Consider the following 11502-nt stretch of genomic DNA (forward strand, 5'->3'; position numbering starts at 1 on the left):
CTCTAATGGGAGATTGCTATTTTCAGATTAGTTTTGTAGGTAGCAAATAAAAAGAATCCAAAAAATCTCAAATCTCAGTTAGATGATATCTTAAAATGCTTAATTTTATAGATAAATATAAATACAGTAATTTTCTTGTTGTTTTCAAATATGAAGCCCAACTAAATTGTGAAAACAAGTTTATATATTGAAGTAATGTTATGTTTGTTATTTATTTTCTTCTAGCTCTATCATCCCAATGTTGTACGCTATTACAAAACATTTCTGGAAAGTAAGTATGAGTTTTCATGATACATGTGTAGGGGTGTGTGTGTGTGTGTGTATGTATATGTATATGTATATGTATATGTATATGTATATGTATGTGTATATATATATATGCATATATGTATATGTATATATATATGTATGTATGTATACATATATATATATATGTATATTTTATGTTTATTATTTTGAGAGACAGAGAGAGAGAGACAGAGCTTGAGTGGGGGAGGTGCAGAGAGAGAAGGAGACACAGAATCCAAAGCAGGCTCCAGGCTCCCAGCTGTCAGCACAGAGCCCGATGTGGGACTCAAACTCACAAACCACAAGATCATGACCTGAGCTGCAGTCAGACACTTAACTGACTGAGCCCCCCAGGAGCCCTTCATCATATTTCTAATTAAGGAAAAGTATCTGTATTATATATTTTTCCCCTAGAATGTCACAAAATAAGCTTAATCAATTCTTTTCTTTTTTTTAAACTATTTTCTCACTTTGTGGAAGACCTTGTGCATCTCTTTCTTCATCAGTGAAACAGTGGTATAATCAATGACCTAAAGATACAGCTATAAAGGACTTAGACTCCTGTCTGAAAGACACCACATGAACAAAGCAAACAGTTATTTGGGCTATTTTCTCTCTCACACACACAAAACCTTAGTAGGATCAGGCGAGAAGCAAAGTAGGGGGTGCCCTGGGTGACTCAGTCGGTTAAGTGTCCCACCCTTGATTTTGGCCTAGTTCAAGATCTCGGCCTCGGGTCACCACCTCACAGTTCATGGGTTCCAGCCCCACATCCATCTCTGTGCTGACAGTGCGGAGCTTGCTTGGGATTCTCTGTCTCTGTTTCTGTCTCTGTCTCGCTCAAAAATAAATAAACGTTAAAAAAAATGAGAGAAGCTTAAGAACAATGAGAGAACTTAAGAATCATGGCTTATTCAAGACAAGATGAAAAATTGTTTGGTTGCCTTAGATGACATTTTTCACCCCCTCCCAAATAAATTCAGAGGGGCTACGTCTTTGAGATTTCTTTTACTTGAAGTTCCGATAATGACCACAAGGTGGCAATGGATCCCTGACTGATTCTGCAGGCAGGTCATCGGTGCGAAAGGTTGAGGTAAAGCCAAATTCAGTCACAGGTTTAAAACAATGCAGGACCTTTGACTGAAACAATGAAAGTACTGATAAACCTTGATGGTGTGCATCGCATATGAGGTTTAAAAGTAAATCATTTGGAGGAAGGATGTACAAAGCAATGGTTGGGACTTCCTCATTGCCTCTTTGTAAGTGCTATTATTATGCAAACCTATCGTGTACTGTGGAATTTTATGATTTTGTCCAACTCCCTCCCCCTGGATGAGTCAAAGGAACGCAGTGCTGAAACTGTCCAGTAAATCCTGGCCCCCGATAATAGAATTCTTGATATTAGAGTCATTTCTTACAATTTAGCGCACATCCCATTAGAGGTCAAGATTGGCTTCTGACTTGAACTACTGAAGTGACACAACTTATCTTAAATTAGGAAAAAAATACAACTTTTACAACCTGACATCTTCTGAAAATAATTGGAAGTGGCTTAAAAATACCTAAAATATGATAAAAGAGATCAGGGAATTGTGAGAAAAGGAACTAAAAGGTAGCAAATTAAAAATGAAGCTAAGGGATGGGGAATGGGTGAGACGGATGAAGGGAATTCAGAGTACGCCAAGTAATGTATAGACACGGCACACTCAGAACTAATACAACCTTGTACGTTAATTATACTTCAATAAAAAAAGAAAGTCAATTAATAGAAGAGAGGAAAAGTTATGCTAGGGGTAAGATGAGTACATACACTGAGTGCTTCTTGGGATAATGAAGAATGGAAAACAATACACATGCCTACCTCTAGGAGAGTAAAGGATGATCCCTCTGTGTTGTGGAATACTATGAAGGCAGCAGAAAGAAGGCACGGATCTGTGTGCACAGATACGTCGGGCTGTTGGATGAAAAAGTATTAAGTGGTGGCACATGTATCGTGCGATTTCATTTCTGTAAATATTGTGCACATACATATTTTATATGTATCCAAAACATCACAGATTATGCATATCACTACATTGTTAATAGTTTCATATCGGTTTTGGAGGAGAAAGGAGAATTTACTTTGTTTCTTGGCACCCAAGGTAAAGAGATGAGCACCGTTATGAGGTTCCCAGTCGCCCTAAGATAAAACCCCTGGCAGTCCAGCTCTCTCTCTGCTCTAGAGGGGGCATCACAGAAATTTCCATCATGGGTTGTGTTTTCAGCTGTGTCATTGCAAGACCGTGGCACGATTCCAGTGCGAAATTCTGTCAGGTACATCAGTGAGGCTAGGCAACAGTCCGCTTCAAAAATACAGTTTTCTGAATGTCTGACATGATTTAAGGGTAAAATTTTAAACTACTGAGAGGAACGTTCTTCAGGAAAGGCTCCTGGGCTTGGCATCATTTACTCGTTCTCTTTAGCACCTCCCAGTCATTCCACATCTTGGTGTGTGTCGAAAATGATCATTTTTGCCAGCGTAAACTTATGCTGGGAGGTAGCCTGTAGCCGGAAGAGACTGTCGCTGGGCTCTAGCTGCCTGAAGAGCCCCTCACCCCCATCGCCCCCAGGGCTGAGTGGATCTTAGCCCCTCTCTAATTCCTTCAGTGCCGTGCCCTGCATACACACTGGGAAGCTCAGATTCTAATTCATATGCATTTTTCTAAATATATTGAATTTAAATTTCTGTCGTATTTCCCTTGTTTTCTCATAGATGATAGGTTGTATATAGTTATGGAGCTGATAGAAGGGGCCCCTCTTGGAGAGCATTTCAGTTCTTTGAAGGAAAAACAGCATCATTTTATTGAAGAAAGACTATGGAAAATATTTATACAGGTACACTTTCATTTTCATTAATTTTTTAAAACAACAGCGAATTTCTGAGCTGATTTCTTAGAGATGTGTGTGGTAATCATCAGCGGTTACATGCGTATTTGGGGAAATAAACTTTGTTTTTTATTTGCTGCTTCAAGCTGTGCTTAGCTCTTCGGTACTTACACAAGGAAAAGAGGATTGTCCACAGAGATCTAACGCCAAACAACATTATGTTGGGGGATAAGGACAAAGTAACAGTGAGTAAGTATAAGAATCTTCAAAGTTTTTAAGAACTCCTGAATCTGATTCAAGAACAGAGTTGTTCGATAGAAGTTTCTGGACTTAAGGGAATGTTCTGTATCTGCACTGTGCAGTGTGGGGCTTTGGGGCATTTGAAATGTGGCTCGTGTGACTGAAGATGTGAATCTTAAATTCTATTAAGTTTTCATTGAGGTAAACATTCCTATGTGACGAGGGGCAACTCAACTGGACGTCACCGGTGTAGTTCTTGATTGAGTTGCATTTTTCCCATGTGAGAGAATAAAGTACTGGTAGGATGCTTCAGGATTTACTTCCCAATTCCGTGGTTTCTAGGTTTTTTTCTCTACCTCATGTGAGTGCATTGTTTTGAACTCTTAACGGAGACTGTGCTAAATGGGTGACAAGTGTACATATCAAAGGCTGTGAAAATTCTAGACATTTGTATATTTCAGCATCAGTTTTTATCAAAATAGTTTCAACTGAAGCAGGTAGGTCTAATGTTAGATACAATTATATAATTATCTCCACAACTGTATAATTCTCAATCGTAGCTTAAAAGTCACTTTTCAGCCTGACTGATACATCAGCTTTCTCCTGCTTTTCACTCATGAATAGTTGTGTTCCTCTCATAGACTATGAATCGTTCACCAACTCTAAGTAGGGCTACACATATCTAAATCAGTGGTCTGTGAATACTTTTTGCTCATGACATTCCATCGGTAAAACATTTTTTTGTAATACACTGCCAAAGTATAATATGCTCACTTATAAATTCTATACACATAGCACTGTACAATTATTTGACATAATGTATATAAGTCTACAAATAAAATATAAAGGGGTGCACTAAAAAATCACAGATTTCAATATTTTGGGGGGGGCCTCCAATGGGTTGCCTTAGGCACTCAGCTCTGGAGATCACTGCCCTGAATGTTATTGATGTGAGAGATACATTATAGCATTTTAAAGCTGATTCTCTTAGTTTTAGAAGAATCTAATTCCTCATAAGGGCAATTCCAAATGTACACTTTTACCATAACCATGTGTCTTCAGTAACAACACTTAGATCTATTGTCCAGATTTTTATAGTAGAGCATCATATCTTAGTTTAAAATATAAAAAGCAGCCCCAAACAGAAACTCTATAGATAACTTCCAATGCAAAGTTACTTGGGAATATTTCCAAGCCAGTACTTTGTGAAATATAAAATGAGACCAAAGAATTGTGAATCTTCATCTTGGACACACATTTGCTTAATCATTTGAAATTAATTATAATTTCAACCTAATATAAAATATTTACTTATCTTAAAAACTTACGAGCTTTTACTTTTTTTTTCTATTTCTAAATTTAACTTGTGTTTCTTTAATAATTTTTCCTATTTATAAATATATAGGTATTTTAATTTATAAGTTAAGGAGAATTATTAAAAATCAAATTTATTGTATCTATATGTTATTAAATAGGATTGAACAGATTTGTTCCGTGTTGGTATATGGTGTCTCTGGTGGCTGTTGAGGCCATGTTTCTGAGTGTTGGCTAATGCTGCACTTTATTTTCTTACTAAGATCAGCTGCAGTTATTTCCTTTGGTTACATTTAAAGATGTTGAGGTTGGGGCGCCTGGGTGGCGCAGTCGGTTAGGCGTCCTACTTCAGCCAGGTCACGATCTCGCGGTCCGTGAGTTCGAGCCCGCGTCAGGCTCTGGGCTAATGGCTTGGAGCCTGGAGCCTGTTTCCGATTCTGTGTCTCCCTCTCTCTCTGCCCCTCCCCCGTTCATGCTCTGCTCTCTCTGTCCCAAAAATAAATAAAAAACGTTGAAAAAAAAAATTAAAAAAAAAAAAAAGATGTTGAGGTTACTGTTTTTATTTTTTTTTCATTTTAAACATTTTTATTTATATTTGAGAGAGAGAGACAGAGCATGAGCAGGGGAGGAGCAGACAGAGAGGGAGACACAGAATCCCAAGCAGGCTCCAGGCTCTGTGCTGCCAGCACAGGGCCCGACGCGGGGCTCGAACTCACAAACCATGAAATCATGACCTGAGCCGAAGTCGGATGCTTAACTGACTGAGCCACCCAGGTGCCCCGAGGTTACTCTTTTATTGTAGCTTGATTTTCTATCTAAACTTAACTTATTAATTTTTATATTTATTTTCTGTAATCAGTCCTGCACATCAAAATACTTGACAAAATAAAATAGTGCTAAAAAATAAAAATAGAAGTGCTAAAAATTCTCTAAAGAAACACCTTTTTTGCAATCCCCAGTTCTGCTTTCCTAAAATGATCACTTTTAATTCTCTTTAGCTTCTTCTGACATTTGATTTTCTATTGTGATAGTTGAGGATTTAGTTTTCTTATTTCCTTTTTTTCCTGATCTATCCTTCCAATACAGTTATTGCACAATTTGGCATTAAGTCAATATTCAGTGTTGACATTATTATTACTGTATAGTTATTGTTCAGTGTTGATCACCTTTCCTTTCTCATAGACCTTTTTTGTTTTTCTTGGAGTTAATAATCGTCTTCTTTTTTGTTTGTTTTCTTCTTCTACATACCTATTATTTCTTCTTCCCACGTCTTCTAAAAGGATTATAAAAGCCCTCTCTGTACTATTTTCATGTGGTCACACAGGGCAGTTACTTTTAACTCTGTTTTCTTGGACACCCAATTCCTATAGATTGGGTGCAAATGTAGCTTGGATTTGAATTTAGGTCTGCTGCATGGCCATTGTCCTGAAACTTACATTTGTTCCTTTTCTAATTGGAGTCTCTCTTATACCCTGTGTTTTTCCCTCGCTCTGTATTTATTTATTTTTTTCTTTTTCAAATTTTTATTTAAATTCCAGTTAGCTAACATACAGTGTAATATTAGTTTCAGGTGTAGAATTTAGAGATTCATCACTCCTGTTCTGCTGAAGTGTATCTTCCAGTACTTTCCTAAAAAAAAAGAATGTTTGGGATTTTATAATTTTTGGATGCTTGCATTCACAAATATTTTTATGGGACCCTTGTACTCTTGGTAGTTTGGTGGGTGTAGTATTCTCAGATGGAAGTCATTTTCCTTCCAAATTTGAAGGCATTACTTATTTACTTACTTACAATACCACCAGACTGAGTGCCTGAGTGGCTCTGTCGGTTAAGCGGCTGACTTCAGCTCAGGTCATGATGATCTCACACTCTGTGAGTTCAAACCCCGCATTGGGCTCTGTGCTGACAGCTCAGCCCAGAGCCTGGAGCCTGCTTCAGATTCTGTGTCTCCCTCTCTCTCTCTGCCCCTCCCCGACTCACACTCTGTCTCTCCTCTCTCTCTCTTTCTCAAAGATAAAGATTAAAAAAAAAAAATGTATAGCATTAATTTGAAACCAAATGTAGAAGATGCCCATATTTTGGGAGGTTGAAATAAAGCTGCAATTCATAAAGCCTATAAAAATAGGCTGTGGTATGTGTGAAAGTATGTCACCACAAAGGGGCAGCCTTGGAATATTTTACGTTTCTCTTTTCTTGTGCTAGAAGGCTTATTTACTCCCAGGAAAACACAGAATTGGCAAGAGATGTTTAAGATGCATGAGACAAAATATATTGAAAATATAAGCAGAAGAAAATCTTTAGAAAAGATAAAATTACTCTCTTTTTCTTTTTTAAAAAATTTTTAAAGAATTTTTTAAAAAAATTCTTTTTAAAAAAAATTTTTAATGTTTAGTCTTTGAGAGGGAAAGAGAGAGAGACATAGACAGGGGTGAGTGGGGGAGGGACTGAGACAGAGGGAGACACAGAATCTGAATAGGCTCCAGGCTCTGAGCTATCAGTACAGATCCTGACGCGGGGCTCGAGATCATGACCTGGGCCAAAGTTGGACGCTTAACCGACTGAACCACCCAGGAACCTCTCTCTTTTTCTTTTTTTTTTTTTTTTTTTAATTTTTTTTTTTAATGTTTATTTTTGAGACAGAGAGAGACAGAGCATGAACAGGGGAGGGGCAGAGAGAGAGGGAGACACAGAATCGGAAACAGGCTCCAGGCTCTGAGCTGTCAGCACAGAGCCCGACGCGGGGCTCGAACTCACGGACCGCGATATCGTGACCTGAGCCGAAGTTGGCCGCTTAACCGACTGAGCCACCCAGGCGCCCCTCCTCTCTCTTTTTCTTAATGTAGATGAATTAGCTGTTTTAAGATTGAGGTTGGTGTGCAATTATTTGTAGTAAGCACACTAGCTGGGAATTTGCCTTCATAAGGCAGCAGAGAAGAAAGTATTAACTTTCTCTTATTATACTAATATTTAGCTATGTGTGGTTTTACAAATGTTGTCTAATTTTAATGTCTAAATATATTTCCATTTAAAAGACTGTATATTTTAATGACTTGTCCTGTGAAACATGCCCAGTTCTTGCCTCTGCATTTATTTGCAACCTTTGGATGCCATATGAGGGAACAGACCTGCCTCAGTGGCACGCGGGGCAAAGCATAGTCAAGGTCGGCCCTAAGTGCTGCCACTTGTCAAGTAAAACGCATACTGTACCATCATAGAATGGCTCAGAAGGAGGGGTCTTCTGGGAGTGAACTGGCTTGTAGACCCACCTTTTCACATTTCTTGACCTTTTCAAATACTCACATTTTAGTGTAAGCCCCTCATGCTCCCATTTTCTTCCCTGATTCCAAATTTAAAAAAAAAAAAAAGGAAAGAAAAAAGAAAGAAATAAAACTCAGTCAACTATGCTAGTAGATTTTATACATGGGCTTTAGTGCACGACTCAAGAGGTCACATGTTCATCCCGCAACCAAAAGGGCTGTGCACGTTTCCCAAATGATATTTGGTTGTCGCTACTGTACTAACAACAAAAAAACACTTGATTCAGTGGAACATTTATCAACGACTCGAGCGCTTATCAAATGCCATCATATGCCAGGCATGTCGGGGTGGATGTTAGATGAAAGCCGTGTCCTCTGTTCCTTGAACTCACAGTCTTATGGGAGAGACGTTGAGTTCTTCATTCAGCAATTAACTCCTGAGCTGCCACATCTGGCTGTGAACAAGAGAAGCATGGCAGATGTGGTTACTATCTTCGTGGAGCTCATAGTTGCATTACAGGGTGATAAAGACCGGAAAGCTGTCTATGCAAACTAGTAGTATATTGGTTGGGGTAGGTCATATTATGCTGCAGTAACAAGCTGACCTGCAAGTCTCAGCAGCTTAAAACAATGGCAAGCCACTGGCTGTGTGACACATCCACCTGTGGCCTGGTTTTGTATGTCCTGTGAGCTAATGATGGTTTTTATATATTTTATATTATATTTTTAGATGGCTGTTGAAAAACCAAAGAATTTGTGACCAAGACCATGTGTGGCTCTCAAAGCCTTAAGTATGTGTTATCTGGTCCTTTACAGGAAAAGTTTGTCCTTGGGGCGCCTGGCTGGCTCAGTTGGAAAAGCATACCCCTCTTGATCTCAGGGTCGTGAGTGTGAGTCCCACGTTGGCTGGGGGGATTACTTAAAACAAATAAATTAATAACCTTATAAAATATATAAATTAATAGCTATCATCCAATATAGCTACCAAAAAGAAAAAAGAAAAGAAACAACAAAAGGAAGGGAGGAAGGGAGGAAGGGAGGAAGGGAGGAAGGAAGAAAACGTTTGTCCACACTGGCTAGCTTAAAACAGCAAGGTTTCTGTCTTAGCACATACTGTGTATACACCGTAGGTCACTAAGGGAGCTGTGCTCAGAGACCCAGGCTGGCGAAAAGCTCCTCTATACCTCTCTCCACGTTGCAGAGGTGGGGAAGAGAAGGCATAGCAACCGTACTTCAGTTCTTAAAATTTCTGCCTTGATTTCATTGGTCAAAGCAAGTCAAGTTTAAAAGGGTGAAGGTGTATTCCTCCTTCCAAGAGAATTGGAAAAAAAATATATAGTCTACAATTACATATAATTGTATATAGAAATATATAATATATTGTTTACTATATAATTATTTTATAATTGTTTACTACAGAATTGTATATATACTAATATATATACAGTTCTTTGGTCTATCACAACTATCAGGCACAGGGGAAAATGTGACGACTCTGCCTGTGGAGAGTTCCCTCTGCTACTCAATTCAAATACCATTCCTCAGGTGGAGTCTTTGATGTCCCCATCTGATACATTCTGTTTCTGGGCACCTTAGAATAGTATACCAGGCTTGCCTTTCTCACAGCACATAGGGCAGTGGTTGATTGCCATTCCCGCCTTGAGGTAAGGGAAACTGGTTTTCCTGACTTTGTTTCTCAGAAGGCACTTTATAATATTTTTTTTAATTTTTTTTTAAACGTTTTATTTATTTTTGAGACAGGGAGAGATGGAGCGTGAACAGGGGAGGGTCAGAGAGAGGGAGACACAGAATCTGAAACAGGCTCCAGGCTCTGAGCTGTCAGGACAGAGCCCGACGCGGGGCTCGAACTCACAGACCGAGAGATTGTGACCTGAGCCAAAGTCGGCCGCTTAACCGACTGAGCCACCCAGGCGCCCCTATAATATTTTTTGAATGAATGGATACATGAATGAATGAATGAGCAAACAGACTAAAACAGCCCCATGTAGAAATATTTACAAGTCAGTTACAAATAAAAAGTAAGATTAGGGAAGATACCTGGGTTTGAGATCTTTATCTGACAGCTGAGATTTTGTGGGAAGAGTGTTCAATATAAGAGGGACTGAGGATTAAGGTGAAAATCAGGTATAAAATGGGGAAAGGGACAAGCAGCTCGCACTAGCATCTCAGCAAAGCATGAAAGGAAAGTCTTTACTTTCTTGAATTCCAGCAAAGTTTGGGAAATCAAATTAGATGTGTCTTGTATTGCTAGGATCTTGGCATTTTGATTGTTTTCTAGGGGATTAGAGGATTTTAATTGTTATTCGTTGGCTCAACTGCTGCTGAGAAATCTATGTCATTATAGGAAAAAATGAATTAGCATTGCACTGCTGATAGGGAAATCAAAGCCCTCATATGCTTATTATCTCCTATACTTCTAAAATCTTCTCATGAAATAGGCACATAAAAGACAGTTTGTGGCTTTTGTAGATCTCTTGACCTGTCTTGCTTTGAACCTGTTGTGTAGTGTACTTCTCATTAACCAGATACAGTACTTCTCATTAACCGGTATCTATTTGAGTTTAAGCCGGCACAGAGCTTTGAGTGTTCTTACACGACTACAGAATGCTGAGTCACTTGTGTTGCATACCCACGTAGCACCTGTGTAGTAAGGTGGCTACACGATTTCTGGGCTTTCTCTTAGCCAGCAAATTGCCTTCATGTCACTGAGAAAGCAAGAATATTTTCTGTCGAGCCCACCGGGTTCCTTATATTGCTGCTAGGTCATGTGAAATAAGGAAATAGTGAAGCAAATTCAGTCCAGTATCATTTCTAAAAAAAAATTTTAAGATTCTCGTACCACCAGTGGGTCATTCTGTAATCCTGAGATCTGAACAGCAGGTGGCTTTGAGGAAAAGATGGGATGGCAGTCCCCAGAAAGTTCGCGCAGGGTGTCCTGAAAGTCCTGGTCCCGACCAGATGATTGTTACGCTCTTCTGGTGAGATGAACTCGTCGTAATCAACTGCATGAGGGGATAAGGAGGCATCGAATCTTACCATCTTAGGGAAAAAATGGAACTAAAATCTTCCCATTGTTGGGTTTGTAAGGCCCATGAAAACATCAGAGACCAAGGATAGTGAAGTTTATTTTAATGTATGTTTTCATATGGGCATATTGGGTTATGATTTAGTTCTCCAAGAAACTTTAATGTATAGGGTAGAATCTGATGTGTTCTGGACATGTTATTTTCATTCTGTGAGTTTTCCCAAAGCGTGTTCTCTGAAGCAGCATGGTGAGTAGGTGGGAGTGCCTATTTTTACAGAGACTAGTTCAACAGTACATGGTACTACACATCTGCTCAGTCTGCCCAGCCTCGTAAGGGCACTGAAACCATTGGAGACTTTTGGACTCTACAGTCCTGTCATAAACTCTGTGTGTGTGTGTGTGTGTGTGTGTGTGTGTGTGTGTGTGTGTGTGAGAGAGAGGGAGAGGGAGAGGGAGAGAGAGAGAGAGCATGTGAGCAAAGGCCTGACTTCC

General features: G+C 39.1%; 1 protein-coding gene across 22 annotated transcripts in view; it reads left to right on the plus strand.

The window, feature by feature from the left end:
* NEK10 (NIMA related kinase 10) overlaps window positions 1–11502 on the plus strand; it is a 224029-nt gene that overhangs the window by 68422 nt on the left and 144105 nt on the right. For all 22 annotated transcript variants that reach the window (XR_009261689.1, XR_009261690.1, XR_009261688.1 and 19 more), the window contains 3 exons: window positions 226–271; window positions 3041–3162; window positions 3300–3402. Coding sequence is in view for 19 of the 22 variants with exons in the window: in XM_058729687.1 (XP_058585670.1) it covers window positions 226–271; window positions 3041–3162; window positions 3300–3402 (271 nt within the window). In the remaining 3 variants the exon portion in view is untranslated. The remainder of the gene's footprint in view (window positions 1–225; window positions 272–3040; window positions 3163–3299; window positions 3403–11502) is intronic.

This window comes from Neofelis nebulosa, chromosome 5 (genome assembly GCF_028018385.1).
Source record: "Neofelis nebulosa isolate mNeoNeb1 chromosome 5, mNeoNeb1.pri, whole genome shotgun sequence".
Taxonomy (NCBI): Eukaryota; Metazoa; Chordata; class Mammalia; order Carnivora; family Felidae; genus Neofelis; species Neofelis nebulosa.